The following is a 22,431-nucleotide window of genomic DNA, read 5'->3' as shown; positions in this document are numbered from 1 at the left end:
GTAGAGTGCGGTATCTGTTTTTCCCTTGAAAGTTCTTTCACGTCTCACTGGTGGTCAGTTTTTTTTCCCCAATATAAACAATGCACACTCGGCAAACATCGCAGAAAAACACACACACACAAATCACTGTATAAACCAGTGTATATTAATATGCCTACCATCACACCATATATCCGCAAGATCTACTTAATCAGACCTAAAATAGTTTTCTGCAGCAATGCACACTGTTTATGGACAATGAAAAATTGATATGCAAAAAGTATTGTGCTTGTTCGTTTTGTCGTCTGCTTGAATTACAAAAGTTGTTTCCCTTTAGTCATACTGTCCGGAAGTGGTGGAGCCAAGACAAAATGGCGCATGAGATAGGGAAAACATAGTGGACATGTTTGCAGAAATTTGATGTTGATTTTTCTTACAAGAGTCGTGGCGTAAAAACTTTTTTCAAACTACAATCATGTCACAGTGCAAACAGACGGCCGAAGAGTTCATTCAAAGTACATTTAGTCCGCATGTCGCGGTATTGTGTAGCCCCGATGCTGAGATTCTGTGTCAGAAAAATAACTTGACTTTCCAACAGTTGATCCAACCTTTTTGTCGTTTGTCGTCCGAAGGTGAGGAAATCGATCGTTTTCTTAGCAGTCAAATATCTGCTAAAATGTTGATCGAATAATAGTTTTCATCGTAATGCTTATTTGAGAATATACTCGTTTACTTGTAACGTTTATTGTGTCGTGTGTGTGCTTGATCATGACATGCGAATGGGAAATTATCATTCGAGACAAGTCACAATTGACACACACATTGTTCTTGTTGTTTTCAGTTTTGATTGTCTCATTGTGTGAATGGTTGTCGTTTCCGTGTGCCAGTTAAACAAGTTATTCTCTGTCATTTAACAAAAGAGAATAAACAAATAACCCACACAGCGGACAGACACAGATATACATGATGTATTTATAAACATTTGGTCTCCACCCACCCCCTTTTTTTGACGAGAAATGGGAAAAAATAAACAAACAAACAAACAAAGGCAAGTTTGAAAACATAAACAAACAAACAAATATAGCACAGACATTAAGAAAAATCAAACATCTACTTTGTATCAATTCATTTTTGGAATGCAAAATGCAACTTTTGAATACTTGTCCCAGATTTCTTAGAAGTTAGAATGGCACTTTGGCAGAGTGAAACTGAAATCACTCAATTTCAGTCATGAACATATAAAACATATGCATACACATGATGTACTTGTTGATGTAGCTGAACTCACAATAACTTAAAACTTCCTTAAGAATGTGTTGGTGGTTTTTTCTAGCGTTTTTGTTTTTGTTTTGTTTTTTTGTTTTAGTGTGTGTGTGTGTGTGTGTGTGTGTGTGTGTGTGTGAGAGAGAGAGAGAGAGAGAGAGAGAGACTTCCCCAAATGTTTATTGGTAAACAAAGCATTATAAAAATAATCTAAGTGAGCCTGCTCTGCTGATATGGGAAGTTAATAACTGATGTTTATTGGGGGGGGGGGGGGGGGAAGAAAAAAAAAAGAAAAAAGGAAAAACTTACTTGTCACCGAATGTAATTACAATCATCTAGTCTTGTTCTTACCTGATTAACTGTGTAAAAAATAGAAGTCTGGAGGCTCTAATTCTTTCAGTTGTCATTTGGTTCTTCAGTTCACATCCGAGATGCTAACAACGTCTCACACTCGATCCATGGGCTGCACATCAAGGCGTGTGACATGTCCACCCAGCCGTTGCAGCAAGCAGCTATACGCAAGACGCTGAACGATGCTGTGGTCAACGCACAGCAGCAGCAGCAGCAGGCTCTGGATGGAGGGAATACCAATGTTCACTCCTTTGGCAATTATGATCTGCATCTGAATGGTGAGTAAACAGGATCGCTTAGTATACATGTATGTTATGGAACATATACACATGTGTATGAATGTATACATACATACAGTGTTTTCTTTTTGAAAGTCCTGGGTCTTCCTGTCTTGCATAGCACTTTGAGTTTGACATTGATTATTTATAATGATGAAAATTAGAGAAAAAGCTGCACAGCATACTGTTTATCTACTATTCTTCATTCAGATAGTCAGTGGCAAAGCATGATTTGATTTTTGTTTTTTCTTTTTATTAGATTTTCCTGTAATTTCAGTGATGTTTGCTCCTTCAGTTTTTTCTTTATTTCTTTCTCAGTTTCTCTTTCTTTTCTCTTTTATTTTTTTTCTTTTTCTTTTCCTTCTTTCTTCATATGATCCTGTTCTTTTTCTTTAGAAAAAACAGACATAAAGAAAAAAAACAAGAAGAACAAACAGCAGAACCTTTCTCTGAATCTGTTTCTTGTTTTTCTTTGAAAAAATTCTCTGTTTGAATTGTTCTTCTGTTCCATAATTGTAACAATAAACATGTAGTATTTAAATGAATGGCACCTTGTCAGATTCTGGACAAGTGGGAATATTTTCTGTAATAAATGCAATAAAACTGAAAACCAATAAAGATTTAAAAAAGGCTACCCTAGTTATGACAAAAATATTATGACTATGTCCCAAAAGATTTGCAAATTAGAAATCATTTTATTATACATTAAAATTTAAATTAATTAATAATAATATGTACATTTTCTTTGAAGATCAAGTGTCAGCTCTCCAGTTTTGTATCAAGCTGGTGTTGAGTACCAGGTGTTAATCAGCAATCTTCTGTTGGCTTTTCTAAGCATTTGAACGTTGGGTTTGCTAAGCATTTATGGATTAAGTCGCACTAAATGTTTTAGCAAGAAGCCAAGAATTTTTCTTAATAGATATATATATAGATTTATAGCTGTGATATAAGTCTTACCCTTTGTGATTGACAGCACTGTACTTTGCTCTGTTGACAGCATCAGCCCCATGGTTTGAAGCATGGCGCGACAGCTTTCTGCAGACTATGCCGCTGTCAGACCATGAATACCTCAACACCTGTTTATCATGTATCCTTGGGTATTAGAACTTTGAAATATTTAGATATTTATTCAAAGACTGAGAGAGACATTACTACCACATTACCAGTCCAAAAATCTGTTGGGTATTTGAGGAAACATTCAGACAAGTCTGTCCAGTGAGATGCTATTATTAGTATTAATTAAGCTCAAGCTCAGAGTACCACTACCAATACTATATTCAGACAACACGGTATCAAGTGAGATGCTGTCATGTTAATAGTTCCATTGTTACCAGCTCTTTTACACTATGTGATTGTAGAGTTATTTGTAGATCTTTAGGGCTGTGGAGTGAGGAAGGCAGGGGTAACACAGGGAATATGAGTGATGCTAAACATTCTTTTGTTCACTTCTTTCTCACTCTCTTTCACTCATTCAGTCACTCATGCACAGACATACACACACACACACACACACACACACACACACACACACACACATTCACTTCAGACCACATGCATATATAAAAAATGCACACACAAACACACAACATGTGCGACAGCACACACACACACACACACACACACACACACACACACACATGCACATGCACACACAAAACCACACATACATACAAACATGTACACACACATGCAAACACAGAACATGTGCAACAACACACACACATGTATACACACACACACACAAACACACACCACATGCAGTGTTCAGCATTCCCCTTGACCCCCAACCCCAGGCCTGTTTGTGGTGTCGTCGGCCCAGCCAGACCCCCTGAGCATGTTCACGGCACTGGCCAACCAGCAGCTGACTCAGCAGCAGCAATTCCCCAACAAGACGCCGCGCTGGTTCTGCCAAGGCATCCTTCACTACTACGTTCTGCTGCACGACGTGCTGGACGGGGAACAGGCCAGGTATTGTGCTGTGTACACCACCAAAAACGGAGTATATAAAAACGGTCATACATGTAAAAGCCCACTCGTGTACATTCGAGTGAACGTGGGAGTTGCAGCCCACGAACGAAGAAGAAGAAGTGTTATATTTAGGAGGATGTGCAGCGTGCTTTCGTCGTGTACTTTTCGTCAACCGCAGAGTGAGAGTATGTCGTATGACAACATGTGCAGCCCACCACCATAACCAGCTTCTCTGGGTGTGCACTGTTTTTGTTTGGACAACTTTTTGGCAGAGTTTATAAATGGATCAGTTCAAATATGTAATAGCACATATATAACAAGAAACACGCTCAAAATAAACATAAAAGACTAAAGCAGATAATGGGTGTAATTATAAAACCAAATATTTCTTGTAAACTTGCAAAAAATAGTTACTGAAAATGTTTTGTCAGAACAGCGATTTCCACGACGAAATTTTAGCCTTTCACTAGTTTCAGTGGCATGGAAAAAAAGAAAATGGAGATGTGCATGCGCTTGCGGTTCACGCTAAAAATAGCCAGGGAACCCCTGATGAAAATCCGTCGAAAGCGGGCCTGCATATCCTTCCTGTTGTCCTGTCTTGTGTTGTGTTCTGTTCTGTTGCATTGGACTTGCTCCACCCAGGTGTGAATGAGTACCTGACGGCAATGGGACCTTTCACTTTGAACCTGACATTAATGATTTACCATCTGCCTGCACCTCTTGACATTACTTTATTACTAGTAATCATGTCTCATTTGCCAGCACCTCTATTGATTTTACATTACTTTATTAATGATCGTGATGTTGTCATTTGCCTACACGGCAGCACCTTTGTTGGCTTCACATGACTTAACTCACTCAGGACGACAAGTTTTCTCCCTTGCTTTTCCCCACAGACGGCCCATTTGTAAGGGTTTGGAAAAAAATTACAAAAAATACAAAATACAGAGTAAGAAAATGAAACTTTCAGAACTGGTTTATTACATGTTGAGCTTATTACATAAAAAAAAAAAAAAAAATCAAATTTCTCATCTTATTTTTACAGTTTTGCCATATGTAGAAAATACTGCGAATTTTTCACCCCGAATCACCATACCCATGCTCGCTTTCTGCATTAAATTCACTTTCTTCTTCATCATCATCCACCTCTTCAATATCCGACCCTTCAGTTCGTAGCATTTCAAGTACTTCAGCAACCCTAAAACGTTGCCATCGCTGCCTTGTTCGCTTCACAACATTTTGAGAAGAGCCCGCTTTGCTAACAGGCTGGCATGCGAGCAGACGACCGGTCAGTGACATTGTCAGCGTGTGTGCGAGACGGGCCACACATGGTAGGCTGACCAATCATACCATTGGATTGTGGAGTGACCCAGAATAGCACACTCTGCTTGGCTAATCACAAAATCACGTGTACAGCGCGTGATGGATTTTTATTTCTTGAAAATGCTATTCCATTCCGTCGTCTGAAACCGAATACATTTCATGTAGGAATGCTCATGCATTCCTTCGTCTGGATAGAGTTAATGCGGTATCATTTGCCTGCATCTGGATTGGTTTCACATCATGACTGAATGAAGTATCATTTGTCTGTATCTCTGTTGGTTTCACATGACTTTGTTAATGATGCATCATTTGTCTGCACCTCTTGTTAGTTTCACATGGCTTTGTTAATGATGCATCCTTTGTCTGCACCTAGATATGACTTGATCAGTTAATGATGTATCACTTGTCTGCACCTAGATATGACTTGATCAGTTAATGATGTATCACTTGTCTGCACCTAGATATGACTTGATCAGTTAATGATGTATCACTTGTCTGCACCTCTTGTTAGTTTCACATGGTTTTGTTAATGATGCATCATATGTCTGCACCAAGATATGACTTGATCAGTTAATGAAGCATCATTTGTCTGCACCTCTGTTGGTTTCACATGGTTTTGTTGATGAAGGAGGAAGTTGGCAGAATGATTGAGATGCTCATCTGCCAATATAGAGAGTCCATGAGGGTGTAGGTTCGAATCCCACTCTCGCACTTTCTCCCAAGTTTTGACTGGAATTATAGTGGAAAATCAAATGGAGCGTCTAGTCTTGGATGAGATGGTAAACCGAGGTACCATGTGCAGTACGCACTTGACGCACTGAAAAAGAACCTATTGCAGTGAGAGTGTTGTCCTCTGGCAAACTGTGTACAAAGAAATCCACTCTCATAGGTACACAGATATATATGCATGCACTCAAGGCCTGACGAGCACGTTTGGTTATGCTGTTGTCACTAGTGTCAGGCATCTGCCTAGCAGATATGGTGTAGTGTATATGGATTTGTCCAAAGGCAGTGACGCCTCCTTCAGAAACTGAAACTGAATTGTTGATGATGCATGATTTTGCATGCACCTTCTGGGTGGCAGGGCGGAGGCAGTGTACCAGAGCATGAAGTCGACCTTTGGGGCCCAGATCTGCCACCTGCTGCAGATCAACTCCCGCTCCCCCAGCACCCTGGACACCCTGAAGAGTGGACCCTCCCCACCTGACCCCTGGAGCCAGTTCCTGCCCAAAACCACCGAGACGCAGGTGAGAGTTTTTTTGGCACCTGGTCTGAGAGTTTGACCTTAACCTGGCTGCTGTCTCTCTATGTCTCTGTCCTGTCTTGTGTGTCCAGCTGATGTGGTCATCAGGTATGAGAAGATTAAAAAAAAAAAAAAAGTTATCTTTGATGTTAGAGGAAAATCTCTTGAGAAAAAAGTTTTAAGGGGAAACTGGAAATGAGGACAGCAGGACATTGATGTGGATGACTTCCTTCTTTTCTTTTGTGTCTGAAACACTTGCAGCTGTACCGCAATGCATGCTGTTTGATCAATGTAAATCACTCACATCGTGGTAGAAGACGCAGTGATTGTATTGACAGGCATGAATGTGATGTGAAGTCCTGTACACTTTGGCTGGGAACACTGTACATTAGTGTAGATGATTTATTTTATTGTACATTGGAAACATTAAAAAAGAAAAGAAAAGAAAAGAAAACCTACTGCAGTTTTACTACATGCATGTTGATTTGAATCGCTCCCATCTTGGTTAAAAAGCGCTGGTTTGCATGTCATGTGAACCCTACACAGTGTGACAGGAAACACAATGAGTGCATGTAAAAGTGAACACATGGCATTCACGCATGAAAGATGAGCGTGCGGTGTGTATATATTGTGAAAACATTTACTGCGGCTGTGACAAGTGCATTAGCTGAATGGTTACTGCGGCGGCGTTTCACTCTAAGGGTGCTGGGTTCGGTCTCGGCACCTGTGTCTGGTGGGTCCACGTCAGTGTTTGGTGGGTTGTGGAAACGCAAGCATACCCAGCATGCACGCCCCAGAAAGCAGAGGATGGTTACCTTTTTGATAGGGTAAAAACAGCCATGCATATGAAGTCCCGCTTATTGATTGACACAAGGAAATGAATGAGTTGCATCCCAGAGACCAAGAAAGAAAGAAAAAGAAAAATTACAGCCACAAAATATCAGACCGAGTAACCGTTTGAGTTTGTTATTTCTGTGTTACCGGATTGATCACAGACAGAAATTTTTTTTTCTGCTTGAAAATGATTCCAAGTTTACTATAATACCCATCAATTATTGTTAAAAATAAGAAAGAAAAAAAATGTTGGTGCAGAAAATGCATGTATGAACATAAAATGTTGAGTCCACTACCATCCAAAGATGAAAGACAGACATGTCTCCAAAGGTCTAACTCTCAGCTGATTTCCTTGTTTGTTCAGTTCTTCCTGAAACCACTAACCACTCTTAGGTCCTCCGCTCCTCTCTTCCACACTTCTGATTCCTGACTGATGTGTGTGCAAGGTTTGCTGCCTAGAAAGATGTGCGTGTACATGGTTATGAAATGCTTTATCTCGCTGTATCCAAGAAGTGAGGTGTGGAGTGATTATACATGATATATGATTATGACTATGTACACACACACACACACACACACACACACACACACACACACACACACACACACATTGTGTGATACCAGTGGCTGTATTCAGCCAAACCATTGGGTGCCCAGTGTACGTGTTTGTTACTGCTAATGTCAAAAAGTTGCTGACTAGCTCACGTAACGCTTTAGCTCTCTGATGCAGCAGTCTTGTCAACTTCACATGTTGGTTTAATGGTCGACCTTGGGGGTGGTTGGGGATGGGTTTTTTGTTTTTTTGTTTTTTTTGTTTTGCACTGTTTGTTAATTGACTGAAGAATTATGTATGCAAGTTTTGCTGAATATTGTTATGATTATTGTTTACATTCATTCATTTATTATAAGTAGTATTAGTATTATGAATAATATTAGTGACATTATTATTAGGAGTAGTAGTAGTAAGTAGTGGTAGTACTGTAGTAGTAGAAGTGGTAATATTCAACTATTATTATTATTATTTCTTTTTGATGTACCATTATTTATGTTTGATGCATGCATTTATTTTCATGTTCCAAGATGGGAGTGGGTGTAGTGTAGGTGGAGGGTATTGTGTAACAAACAAAGCTTGTCCTTAGAAATGCTGAAACAATTGAATGCAGGAACATATGGCAAGTCATCGCACACCGCACTTCTGTGTTTCTGTATGTATGTCACTTACGCTTGTCACAGGACTTTGCTGTTCTGTGTACTGAAAATGTTGACACAACTGTGCATGAATGTAGGCTCATATTTGTTATTGTTATGCACACATATACATGTGCATAATATTTGCAGATTATTATAACAGAAGTATACGTACACACATTCAGATGCTTGTATATAGTTCCTGTGATACATGCCTATAAACAGAAGTGCTGACAAGTACAAAGCCACCATACTTTGTTTTGACTAAATGAACTTGCAAAAAATAACAATTGTTTATAAAGAGAAAAATATTTCTGAAGCGTGCAGTTACTCTGTGCATGTGTTTGTGTATCTGTATATAATGTTTGTGTCTGGCCTGGGAGCTCAGAAGAAGTGTATGTGTCTGTGTATCACTGTATATGTGTGTCCACATGTTTGTGTAAAAGATTGATGTCCAGACTAAGCTTATTTGCAAGATTTGCCATACATACTTGATGATGATGGAGGCTGTGTGTGTTTGACCGGTGAATTATTTCAGGGAACTCAGCGCTCTAAAGCTAGATATTTTATTGCTTGGGTAAGTCGACGCTTTCCTTCTTCTGTCAGCCATGTTGGCTTACTTTTGATTTTTTTTCCTCCCCCAAAATGTTGCATTTTACATTTTCATTGTGTTGCTGTCTTTGTTTAGATTGGTTTGCCATTGTTTATTTTGCACTTACATTCAGAGTTTATGTGTAGGTTTTAGTGTGTAAGTGTTATGTGTATATCTCCTTAGTTTTTAGTTTAGGTTTTAGCGTGTAAGTGTTACATGCATATCTCCTTAGTTTTTTGTTTAGGTTTTAGTGTGGAAGTGTTATGTGTATGTCTCCTCAGTTTTTAGTTTCAGTTTTTCAGGGAGGCGTCAGTGCGTGTGGACAGACGCATATACACTACACACATCTGCTTGGCAGATGCCTGACCAGCATGCTTCGTCAGGCGTTGAGTGCATGCATGTACCTGTGTGACTGTCATTGTGAATTTCTTTTACTGAATTTTGCCAGATGACAACCCTTTTTTGTTGCCATGGGTTCTTTTTCAGTACGCCAAGTGCATGCTGTGCACAAGACCTCGGCTTATCGTCTCTTCCAGCTGACTAGACGCTCAGTTTGATTTTCCAGTCAAACTTTGGATAGAGGGCGAGAGTGGGATTTGAACCCAGACCCTCACGGCCACTGTATTGGCAGATCAGCATCTTAACCATTCTGCCACCTTCCTAAATTCTAGTTTCTAGGCTGTTGTGTTCCAGTTATTTATTGTGTAGTCATTAGTATTGTAAAAGGATGTGTTTCGGTTGTGTGATGCTCTGTGTATGTGTGTGTGTATGTGTGTGTGTGTGTGTGTGTGTGTTCTGTTACTGTTTATCAACTCAATGTACATGGTGTTTTTATACATATGAGTGAGTTTCAGTATGTTGTGTAACTGATCGATCAAAAGTGTGTGTGTGTGTGTGTTTGTGTATGAGTATATCTGTGCCTGTGTATCCTATAAATGACATGCATGCCATTCTCCAGCAACTAGAGACACGAGAAAGATTTATTTTTCATGGGTATAGAAATATTCAAAATAGTTTTTTTTTTTCTTTTTTAATCATATTTTTATTTTCTTAAAAAAAAAAATAAAGAAAAAAAAAAAGCTACAAAGAAACTTATTTTGTGTCGACTTCCATTTTGTCATGTCCCTAATAATTATGTGAAACTGAAAGGAACTCCTCTGTTGGATTTAATTTGCAATGCTTTGCATGTTTGCTTGTTGTTTATTTTTTTAAAGTTTTCATTTAGTTGTACTTCTGTCCATAAATGTCACTGCAATGATCATACCAAGTCAGTCTCTTTTGTTTTTGTTTTATGTTTTCTTGTTTGTTTGGTTTGTTTGTTTTTTAATGCTCTATTTCGAAGGGAGTTAATTAGGTATTGATTTTATATTTTCTCTGTCTGTCTTGGTCCGTCAGTCAGTCTCTCTCTCTCTCTCTCTCTCTCTCTCTCTCTCTCTCTCTCTCTCTCTCGCACACTCTCACTTTCTCACACTCTATCTTTTCTATGATAATACTTAATAGTGAAGACACAATCGGACATGTATGTTTGAAATAGAAATGTGTTAGACTTGAGAGAAAGACAGGAGTGAGAGAAATTATGTTTAGCTTTAAGGGAAGAGAATGACATCACAGAAGTTTGATTTCATGCTTTTCTTTATTATATATATATATATATATATATATATGTTATTATTTTCATTACAACAAGAACAACACACTCTGTCATTATGGTGCCTTTACACTGAAATAGTCTGATGAGGCAAGCAGAATGTTATGGTGTTGATATTGTTGTTGATGTGTGTGTGTGCGTATGTGTGTGTGTGTGTGTCTCACAAGCCAGTTTTATTTCTCATTTTGTGTGTCACATGGTCAGTTATAGATTGACAGACATTTTATCCAGTATCTGCTAGCGAGCGTGCACGCGCGCGCACGCACACACACACACACAAACACACAAGTATATGTATTTATGTATGTGTGTATATATATATATATATATTTATATTTAGAGAGAGAGAAAGAGAGAGAGATATTTTCAGTTTACTGACTTGTTTCTTTATGAATGTATTTTTTTCTTATTACTGTAATGTTTTTTTTGGCATGCTGGTATTGAGTGCATGTTTTGCTTGAGTCTTGTGCAGTTTGATGACCATTTTTTCTTTTTTCTTTTTTTTGTTTGTTCTCTCCCCGCCCCCTCCGAAGTTCTGAAACTTGATCACAGCTTTGTGTTTCTTGTCAGCGCTTTTTTCCCCATTCTCTTCTCTCTCTCTTTTTTTTTTTTTGTTGTTGTTGTGATTGTTGTTACATGATTGTGTGCATGCAGAACAGGTTGGCACCATTCTGTTTTATTTTTAAAATCATTTTTCAAATCGCTGTGTCAGTGTCTATAATTAAAGGCATGTGTGGTAATTTTTGGACTTGATCAACGTCTCCTATGCACTGTTTATATTGAGTGATATACAGTTCTGTTTTTTTCATGTACAGTTGGAGTTTGTTGTCTGTGACTTTTCACTCTCTGTACGCTTACACATTTCGTGGTGTTCATGCGTGATGGTTGTTGTGAGATACGTTTCAAGGGAGGAGAGGAAGGGGTTGTTGGAGGATTGTGTGTGTGAGTGTGCGTGTGTGAATTAGTCTTAGAAAGAAAGTGTGTGTGTGTGTGTGTGTGTGTGTGTGTGTGTGTGTGTGTGTGTGTGTGTGTGTGTGTGTGAAAGCTGGGCTGGTGTTTCATAAGACATTGAATGTTTTTGAATTATCGTAATCTCAGTTTTTGATTTTTTTTTTTCAAACAGTAAACTTAACTAATGAGAGTAAATTTTTTTTTTTCAAATTTTCTTTTTTTTAATATTTTTATAAAAATAAAAGGAAAGAGGCATATTTTAAATATTTTGAACTTACTATTAAGACTTTTATCATTAACTAACATGCCAAGTATGTGTGAATATGCATTTTTCTGTCTTGGATCTTCCTCACTCTTTCCGTCCGCTCTGAGCTTCTTTGTCTCTGAGTGAATATGTGTATTGTTGTGTGTGTGTGTGTGTGTGTGTGTGTGTGTGTGTGTGTGTGTGTGTGTTCATTCAGAAAGTTGAACATATCTATTGAGTTTTCCACGATTGATTATCAACACTGTGGTTCCAGTCTTTCCGCTTGAACCGACACCACACTCGGCTCTGAGGGCTGAAAAAATGGACAGTGTTAAATGCCTCTTGTAGTTGTAGATTCATTCTGTGATGCTAGCCACTTTGCCACAGTGAATAATGATTGTTATCAGTAATGGTTGTAGTGTTATTGATCTGTTATTACCTGTCATTGTTCTCTGGTACAGTAGTAGCATTATTGATCTTTTATCACCTGTCGTCATTGTTATCTGCTAGTGTTATTGATCTGTTATCACCTATCATTTTTGTCGTGTTAATGATCTGTTATCACCCGTCATCGTCATTATCTAGTAGCATTATTGATCTGTGATTATCTGTCATTGTTATCTGTTGGTGTTATTAATAATCTTTATCATCTGTCATCATCATTAGCTGTTAGTGTCATTTATCTTCTTTTTCTTCTTCTTCTTCTGCGTTCGTGGGCTGCAACTCCCACGTTCACTCGTATTTACGTGAGTGGGCTTTTACGTGTATGACCGTTTTTACCCCACCATGTAGGCAGCCATATTCCTCTTTCGGGGGTGTGCATGCTGAGTATGTTCTTGTTTCCATAACCCACCTGAATGCTGACATGGCTTGCAGGGTCTTTAACGTGCGTATTTTGATTTTCTGTTTGCGTATGCACACGAAGGGGGTTCAGGCACTAGCAGGTCTGCACATATGTTGACCTGGGAGATAGGAAAAATCTCCACCCTTTACCCACCAGGCGCGGTCACCGAGATTCGAACCCGGGACCCTGAGATTGAGAGTCCAACGCTTTAACCACTCGGCTATTGCGCCCGTTGTGTCATTTATCTATTATTACCTGTCATCATTGCTATCTGCTAGTGTCATTAATCTGTTATCACCTGTCATCATCATTATCAGCATTGCGTGGGGAGCTGAAAGAGGATGTGGCTGGCTGTGGTTTCAGGAGGGGGTGGACTATGACGGCATTGGGGCCCAGGACGACACATCCTTTCCGTCGGAACTGTCGGAGGGCACCAGTGATGTCAACCCGTCCATGCTCACCTCCGTGGATTCCTCCTCTGAACTCTTTGAGGAAAACATGCAGTCTCCTTCGGGTGAGTGAGTTGAGAGAGTGAGACTGAGAGGGGATATGTTGATGAAGGGGTTGGGGGTGGGGGAGAGGGAGAGGGTGGAGGATGAACAATAGCTTGGGCAAGAGAGAGAAGTGATTGTGTGTGTGTGTGTGTTTGTGTGAATATAGTGTGTGTTTGTGTGAGTGTGTGTGTTTTTTTGTGAGAGTGTGTGTATTTGTATTTGTATTTCTTTTTATCACAACAGATTTCTCTGTGTGAAATTCGGGCTGCTGTCCCCAGGAAGAGCGTGTCGCTACACCACAGTGCAACCCATTTTTTTGTATTTTTTCCTGCATGCAGTTTTATTTGTTTTTCCTATCGAAGTGGATTTTTCAACAGAATTTTGCCAGGAACAACCGTTTTGTTGCTGTGGGTTCTTTTATGTGCGCTAAGTGCATGCTGCACACAGGACCTCGGTTTATCATCTCATCCGAATGACTAGTGTCCAGACCACCACTCAAGGTCTTGTGGAGGGGGAGAATATATTGTCGGCTGAGCCGTGATTTGAACCAGTGCGCTCAGATTCTCTCGCTTCCTAGGCGGACGCGTTACCTCCAGGCCATCATTCCACATAGTGGAGTGTGTGTATGTGCACATGTGTGTGTGTGCATGTGTGTGCGTGTGCATGTGTGTGTGAGTGTGTATTTGTTTGAGTGTGAGTGTGTGTGTGTGTGTGTGTGTTTGTGTGTGTGTAACTTCAGTTACATGCAGTCCATGGGGCACCAGTTTTTCTTTTCTTTTTTTTTCTTCTTTCTTTTTCTTTATGGAAATTCTACCCTTCATTCCTGGAGGCTGGAAAGCCATGCAGCAGAGAATTCTCCCTTTCCTTCCTTCCTACGGCACAGAAAATCGGTTCTCTTAGTAAGTGCTTTGAGCTTCGCGCAAGTTGCGTCATCAGCATGCGTCATCTATCCCTGACTGGGTCACTAGCAGGGCAGTGTTTATGAGTGGAATGGATGCCAGACACCCCCCTCCCCCTCTCTGGGCCATTGGAAAGTGGCCACCGCTACATACCTGGAAGTTATTGGGGGGGAACTCAATAGATATGTTCAACTCTTAACTCTCTCCATACGAACGGCGAAAGAGAAGACGTTAACAGCGTTTCACCCCAATTACCATCATCAAAGTATTGCAAGTGGAAGGCTCTCATACTGAAGAGGTGAATGTTGACAAAGAATACCACAATTCTGACGACGGAAGTTAAAGGTTGGGTCATTGAGACACCCACTGGACATCCGAGGGGTTAATCCATCAGCTGACCCTGACCTGGGGAGGTGGACGATTCAGACCCAGGATCCTCAGACTGAAAGTTCCAGTGCTTTTAACCCCTCAGTTCTCAGTTGTTCCATGCCTTTGCCCCAGGCAGTAATGAAGAAGCATGGTCTGTGCAGACTCGAGTGACTCGGGGGCCCCCCACGAGGACATGTTTGATCATCCACTGTCTCTGAGCCAGACCATCAAACCTGCCTCCACCACCGAGGTGTCCACGCTGGACACCGACCTGACTGCTGCTGCCAATGGCTACACGGATTCCGGGTATGTCCCACATATTTTTGCTGCTTTGTTGTCATTTCACTACTGTGATTCTAGGTTTGTTCCACTTTTTTTTTTCTCGTTGCTTTATTGTCTGTTCTCTGCACTGAATCTGGGTTGTCTAACCTATAGTATTGTAACGTGTTATTACTTTTTTTCACAACAGATTTCTCTGTAATGCATGAAATTCGGCCTGCTCTCCATGGGAAAAGCGTGTCACCACAAAGTGGCAGCCCTCTACCCCGCCTCCGCCCTCCCCTCCTCTTTTTTTTTTTGCTGTCTTTTTCTTGTCTGTAAAATTGTATTTTGTTTTACTATCAAAGTGGATTTTTCTACAGATTTTGTCAGAGACAGTTCTTTTGTTGTTGTGGGTTCTTTAACGTGCGCTCAGTGCATGCTGCACACAGGACCTCAGTTTATTGTCTCATCGGAGTGTCTAGTGTGCAGACAACCACTCTAGGTCTAGTAGAGGGGAAGAAAATTCTGGCGAGTGTGGGATTCGATCCTGGGTCCTCAGATTCTCCTGCTTCCTGTGTGGACGCGGTACCACTAGGCCACAACTCCGCGGACTTCTTTTTCTCAGTGGTTTAATGTCTGTTTACTGTAGGATGATTCAGACACTTAAAGCATTGTTTGTTTCTTCCCTTTTCAAAAAAAGAAAAAAAACAAGAAAGAAAAAGGAAAAAAAACCTCCCCCCCCCCCTCCCCCAACCACTTTAATTCTTTGTGTGTTGATACCACTTCCTCCCCCATTCATTCATTCTAGTGTCTATGTATTAAGTTTGTATTTGGTGTCATATAGTGTACCATGTCAAACTGATCGCAAACCAGCCCTATCTGTTTGCTCCTCTTGGACAAAATTTCACGGCAGCTTAGTGAAAAGACATCTCGCCATTAGACTGCCGTTTGCTAGCCAATGAAACGCCATTCCCTGCAGGAGCTAATGATATAATCATTCACACCTATTTTTCCTTCAATGCCTATTTTCCTTTTCCCTGCAATTTGGAGGGTCTTCTGCTGGTTTGTTGCCACAGAGGCCAAAGCGGACAGATGCACGTTTCGGCGACCACAGACCGCAAGTCCTATGGCCACGGCTGCTGCCTGACGGTGTCCGACCAGGATCGCCTGCGCATCTTCATGCACGAGTTTGTGGTTCGAGCCTTGATCCCCTGGGCAGAGAGACAGATGAAGATGCTGAGTGATCAGGTGAGCAGACATGCCTGCTGTTACTGAGGGCCGGTATGTGTCCCGGAAAATTGATAAAATGGACAGGGTGTCCTGGAAATACGGATATTTGCTGCATGTCCCGGAAAATAAAAAAAAAATCTGACCATAACATTTTTTTTTCCGAAGTATCTTGTGGATAAAGTGTACCATTAGATGGCTTTGCCGAAGACACTTCGTTAAGACTTACAGAAATGTTGCCAGATATTACCAAAGCCACTTTGTGAAAAGCCAGAGCTGTCCAAACAGTGTTAAAGTGTAACTGAAGGTAAGCCTACATTTTTTTTCCCCATGTTTACTACCATTGCTTCTGGCTGTCGGGTGACTGTTGTATGTTTGCTGAGATGATCCTGAAAATAATACCCTGTCCCTGATTCTAATGTGTGTTATTCCTGAAAAGCAAATTTAGGGGTAGGCATGTCTGGGTGAGGGAGGAGGAGGAGGAGGCTGTGTTACATGGGACAGGTGAGAGACCTGATCCTTACACACTTGCCTACCAGTATGACTTTTGCAATTTTTTTTATACGCAGCTTTTTGATTGAGTTCCATAATACCTAACATTTGATAAAAATATGGACAAACAATAACAGCAACAACAAAAAACTGCACACCTGCTGTTCTAGGCTACTCATTCATATTTCCTGTTTCTGGTATTGCTCTGGTCCGCCTTGTGGATTTGTGAGAGCATTGTGTGACGAAGACAACAAATGTGTGAAAGTTTCCTGAGCTGGCTTTGAAAGGAAGCAAAAAAGAAAGAAAATGATAGTTTGTGACCTGTTAGAAGTCTTCGACAGACACAAAGCATGAGTGTCAAAAGAATTGATAGACAGAAAATACGGAAAAAAACAACTTAGCTGTATGAAGAGTACAGGATCAAAAGTCAAGATAGCTGCAGAGATACAGAGAGGAGATAACCTACTTTCGGGAGGTCATCGTCCGTAGCTACTTTCGTTTTCTCCGCATAGGCGGGTAGTAGTTTGCACAGGACAGGAATCGGACTCTGCAGTAGTGGGTCACGGTAAGTATGTTAGATAAACGTAATTTTAGGGGGAAAAAAATCCTTTTCTTCCCAGAATATAAAAGATGTGCTTGGAATCACTGAATCAGCAGTTGGAAATACCAGTTTTTTTGGGTTTTTTTTCTCTCTTTCATTTCTTTTTTTTTTTTAGTCCGTGTGTATGTTGAATATATCTATTTTTTTCCTTCTGAAAGTGCACAGACTTTGTTGACCTGTGGTGAAGTATAGGTATCAAGGTAGGCAGGTCTGACCATGGGCAGTCTCCACTCTGGAGGGACGCTCGCTCAGTCTGCCTCTGTGATTGAGCGATTATTGTTGTCAGTAGGGGGCTTTGTAGGTGGTGTCCTATGTATGTAAAGTCAGAACAGGCCCTGCACGGCACCTGGCCTTGACCCAGTTGTATGCTGACCTTGCACCCCGTGTAGTGTGATGCTGAAGTTGAGACTCCATGATCCTGACCTTGACCCAGTAGTATGCTGCTGACCTTATCCCCTTTGTAGTGATGATGCTGAAATTGACCCTCCGTGGTCCTGACCTTAACCCAGATGTATGCTGACCTTGTCCCCCTGTAGCATGATGCTGAAATAGACCCACCATTCTCCTGACCTTGACCCCTGTTGTATGCTGACCTTGACCCCGTAGTATGATGTGCAGCTGACATCGAGGAAGGGGATCCACCGATCCATCTTCAGCGCCACCCGCAAGTGGTTCGGCAGCAACAAGCCAAGCGGTCCCATTCCTGCCTCGCAGAACACCACTGTGGTGTGAGTGTTTGTGGTGGTTGTGGTGTTTGTGTGTGTGGGGAGAGGGAGTGGGGGGGTTGGGGTGGGGGCAGGGTATGGTGGTGGTGGTCGTGTGTGTGCGTGTATGTAGTGGCTATGTTGTGTGTGTGATTGGTGGTATGTGTAGGGGTTGTGGTGTGTGTGGAGGGGGTGTGTGGTAGAATGATATGTGTAGTATGTGGATGGGTTGTAGTGTGTGTATGTGAGAGGTGGTATGGTATGTGTTAGGTGTGTGTGTGTTGTGGTGTGTGTATGTGTGTGTGTGGTTGTGTGGAAGTGTGGTATTTATTGTGTGTATGTGAGATACGTGAGCTCTGGTGTATGTATCTGTGGTGGTAGTAGTGTTGGGGAGTTGGTGATGGTGGTGGTGGTGGTGTGTGTGTGTGTGTGGTGTGTGTGTGTGTGTGTGTGTGTGTTACCACTGGGCCACTGCTCCACAAATAAGCAAATGTAGTTTTGGCATGGGTGCATGACTTTCATCTCATGACTGAAATTTGCTTCAGAGTTTTCATCAGAAATGGAACATCTGAAATGGAAAAGAAAGAAGCTGATAAGCTTCTGATGATGTTGATTGCTGAGACCTGCCAAAATTGAAAACAGAAGTGTTCTGTTGAAAGTGTTGATGTCGATTGCTGAGACCTGCCAAAATTGAAAACAGAAGTGCTCAGTTACCAAGTGTAGATCCATGTTCTTCATTTGCGGACCCCTTTGTGCAGAGACTTTGAAAAGTGAGCGATTTGTCAGTGCTCAGAATTCTGAGTCACAGATTTCCTAATGGTCACCCTGTCCTGCCTGGTGACCTGTCCAGGTACACCAAGGATGCCCCAGAACTGCAGCTGCGTCGCCTGGGCGACCTGGCCTTCCTGTTCCAGATGTACGAGTTTGCCTACAACACGTACCACGCTGCCAAAAAGGACTTCAACAATGACCACGCTTGGCTGCACTTTGCTGGGGCTTTGGTGAGTGTGAACCTGGCAGGGTTTGTGCAGGTTTTTGTAAGGGTTTGGACAAGTTTGGAGAAAGAAGTGCTCTCTGCCTGTTTTTTTTTTTTCTTCTTTTTCTCTCAAGCTTTTAAAGTTTGTGTATTTGGTTTATAAATATAGATTTGATTTTGTCCCATAGAAAAAGAGAACGAGAGAGAGAGAACATTTATAGTAAAACTCTTTGTGGGGTTTTCTCTTGGAGGGAAAAATAACACAAAAGTTCAAAGCTGAATCGGAAATCAAATGTGGTTCTTGCAAATTCCGGTGTTTTAGAGTAGTGGGCTTTCACTTTTTTCTTTGGACAGAACAGTTAGAATGACACTAACTACACCATTGACATGTTTATTGCAAATGAATATGTAAGAGTGGATGCTGAATTCAAGTAAAATGAACATAAAAGATGTTGAATCAACAGCACCCCAAAGGCACAGCTTTTTAAGTTTCGGTAGGCCTTGTGTACTCTTGTCTGCACAAATCTGGAGAAAACGGCAGTATGTTGTGGTGTGCCAGAGGCGATGGCAATGTCTCCTGTATAGCAAGCTGAAAAAGATTCTTGAATAATTGAGATTTATCAGAATAAGAGAATATAAATGGTGTTATCACCTCGTTTGGGATAATGAATGTATCATGCAAAAAAAAACAGAAAAAAAGAAAGACCAGGATATATTGACATTAGATACCAGTCACCAGATGCTCTGGCCTTGGGGTAAATAATTTTGTTTCTGAGCGTAACTTACATTGGTAAGTACCAGTCTGTTGGCTCTTTTTGTGCTTTTTCTTCTTCTTATCTCTCTCTCTCACTCTGTGTGTGTGTGTGTGTGTGTCTCTTTCAGCTTTTATAACATATATTACAGAATACATTTTTAAATGATTTTTTTCTCATGATTCTTTTATTGGATAAAATGTGTATCACAAGTGCGTCTTAAAGGCCTTGCTGGTCTCTTGTTGTTTTTGTCTTTTGTCTCTAGGTTTGCTTTTAGTATTTGGTCTCTCAAATCTTCTTTTCCACCAAGAAATATTGCCATGGTGTCTGAAATAGCAAAGGTATGGTTTAATTCTGTATGTATGTGTGTGTTTGTGCGTGTTCGTGCGCATGTGTGTGTGTGCGAACATGTATGTACGTGTGTGTGCATACGTGCACTGTGCAGGAGATGGCGAGCATTGCAGTGTTCATGCAGGGAGTGACCTGTCAGAGGCCCTATCCCAACCACTACATGGAGACCGCCGTCAGCACCTATCTGACCTCCTGCAGGTAAACCTACTATGATATAGGCACATTTTCTTCCTCTTCTCCTGTAGGTAAACCTGATGTGACAAGCACACTTTCTTTGAAACATGGCATGATAGGCACATTTTCTTTGAAACATGGCATGATAGGCACATTTTCTTCTAAACCTGGCATGATAGACACATTTTCTTTTAAACCTGGCATGATAGGCATATTTTCTACCTGGTATGATGGACACATTTTCTTTTAAACCTGGCATGATAGGCACATTTTCTTTTAAACCTGGCATGACATGATAGGCACATTTTCTTCTAAACCTGGCATGATAGACACTTTTCTTCCTCTCTTCCTGCAGGTAAACCTGACATGATAGGCACATTTTTCTTAACCTGGCATGATAGGCACATTTCCCTAAACCTGGCATGATAGGTACATTTTCCTAAACCTGGCTTGATAGGCACATTGTCTTCCTCTTCTCCTGCAGGTAGACCTGGTGTTATAGGCATAATTTCTTTCTCCTCTCCTGCAGGTAAACCTGGCATGATTGGCACATTTCCTTCTACTTTTCCTGCAAGTAAACATGGTATGATAGGCACAGTTTCTTTTTCTGCTGCCTCTGTAGACAGCAGCTCCCACATTCACCTGTATACCTGTGTAATCTGATCTTTGTTCTCAGGACTGGATTTTCACTGCTGTGTGGACAGCCATACTCAGTTTTCGGGGGATTGTGGGGGGTGGGGGGGGGTCTGCATAAGGATCGGAAGAATTTGAGCGCACAGGATTGAATCTCATTTAGATGAAATGATAAACCAAGATCCTGTGTGCAACATACATAAGTCTCACATAAAAGAACCCACAGCAACAAACATTTTGTCCCTGGCAAAATTCTGTAGAAAAATCCACTTTGATAGGAAAACAAATACTCTTGCAGGCAGGAAAAAAAACAAAAAAACACACCAAAAAAAAAAAAAAGGGTTGTGCTCTCACTTAACTCTCCATATGAACGGTGAAAGAGACGACGTTAACAGCGTTTCACCCCAATTACCATCATCAAAATATTGTAAGCGAAGGCTCTTATACTGAAGAGGTGAATGTTGACAAAGAATACCACAATCCTGACGACGGAAGCTAAACGTTGGGTCATTGAGACACCCACTGGACATCCGAGGGGTCTGTGTAGAGGAGAAGAGAGGACTGGCCGTACTGAGTGAGTTAAGTGATGCGCTTCCCCTTGGGGGAACAACACAAATTTCACACAGAGAAATCTGTTGTGAGAAAAGAGTAAAACGAAACAGTACAGTACAGTTATACGGTGATATTTGTGCCATATAAGTACTACATATTATTATTATTATTATCATTGTTATTTACCTGTTCACTGGTGCTGTGGCAGGAATCCTCCCTACGCCATGCGAGCCACGCTGATCAGCACCGAGATCCTGAAACGTCGCAACATGTACAGCGATGCCGCCATGCAGTTCCTCAAGATGATCACAGAGGTGGGTGGGTGCCCAGCACTCAGGATTCAGCAGAATGTCATCATCGATTCATGTGTCACAAAGTCATGAAGGATTTGCCTTTTTTTTTTTTGTCAGTATCAATATCAGTATCGGTATCAATAGCTCAAGGAGGCGTCACTGCGTTCGGTCAAATCCATATATGCTACACCACATCTGCCAAGCAGATGCCTGACCAGCAGCGTAACCCAACGCGCTTAGTCAGGTCTTGAGAAAAAAAAGAAAAAAGAATAAAATAAAATAACAAAAAATAAAATAAAATAAAATAAATAAAATAAATTAAAGATAATAGATAAATACATATAAAAAAAAATACTACCACTAATAATAATAATATTTATAAGGCGCAAGGTCTTGATGAAGTCAACTCTAAGCGCAAAACAACAATGATGATAAATAAGCAAATAAATGTAAAACATGCAGACACACATTCACACACACACACACACATGCATAACAGATATGCAACAAACATGCAGTTTCACAGATATGAAAGCACAATCAAATGCAAATAAACGTACATGAGCCCAAACACACAGACACACACACACACACACACACATCAGGAGCTTAACTCAAAGCGAGCGTAGCACTGTGAAGATCTCCTCATGCAACTCAGTCCAGGCGCAGTATTATTAAAAACAAGAGAGGCAAGGCCTTCAAGACTCACTTGTGATAAATTACGTCCCCTAGCATTAATTACAGAGTAATTTCCCTTTTTTACTATCGGCATCAAAACGTTTGCAAAATAAATAAAAATTCCATGCTTAGCAAAAGAAGTTCCTGTTTGAACAAAAAATGATAATAATGACTCCTCTAGTTGTTGTGTCAGAATAAGAGGTCAAAGTGCCAAGTTTAGAGAATACAAAAAATATAAATATAACAGTAAATGCAGTTTGCATATAATT

General features: G+C 40.8%; 1 protein-coding gene across 1 annotated transcript in view; it reads left to right on the top strand.

Annotated features, from left to right (window-relative positions):
• Nucleotides 1-352: 352 nt before the first annotated feature.
• Nucleotides 353-22,431, top strand: part of LOC143300304 (trafficking protein particle complex subunit 8-like) — a 50,689-nt gene continuing 28,610 nt past the window's right edge. The window contains exons 1-12 of the mRNA XM_076613900.1: nt 353-611; nt 1,662-1,871; nt 2,869-2,958; nt 3,665-3,839; nt 6,247-6,409; nt 13,070-13,220; nt 14,630-14,774; nt 15,806-15,977; nt 17,668-17,777; nt 18,604-18,754; nt 19,927-20,030; nt 21,400-21,505. Of these exons, the coding sequence (XP_076470015.1) occupies nt 455-611; nt 1,662-1,871; nt 2,869-2,958; nt 3,665-3,839; nt 6,247-6,409; nt 13,070-13,220; nt 14,630-14,774; nt 15,806-15,977; nt 17,668-17,777; nt 18,604-18,754; nt 19,927-20,030; nt 21,400-21,505 (1,734 nt within the window). The 5' untranslated portion in view covers nt 353-454. The remainder of the gene's footprint in view (nt 612-1,661; nt 1,872-2,868; nt 2,959-3,664; nt 3,840-6,246; nt 6,410-13,069; nt 13,221-14,629; nt 14,775-15,805; nt 15,978-17,667; nt 17,778-18,603; nt 18,755-19,926; nt 20,031-21,399; nt 21,506-22,431) is intronic.

Source organism: Babylonia areolata, chromosome 26 (genome assembly GCF_041734735.1).
Source record: "Babylonia areolata isolate BAREFJ2019XMU chromosome 26, ASM4173473v1, whole genome shotgun sequence".
Taxonomy (NCBI): Eukaryota; Metazoa; Mollusca; class Gastropoda; order Neogastropoda; family Buccinidae; genus Babylonia; species Babylonia areolata.
The sequence above is the reverse complement of the archived record's forward strand: the minus strand, read 5'-3'. Positions and strand labels throughout refer to the sequence as shown.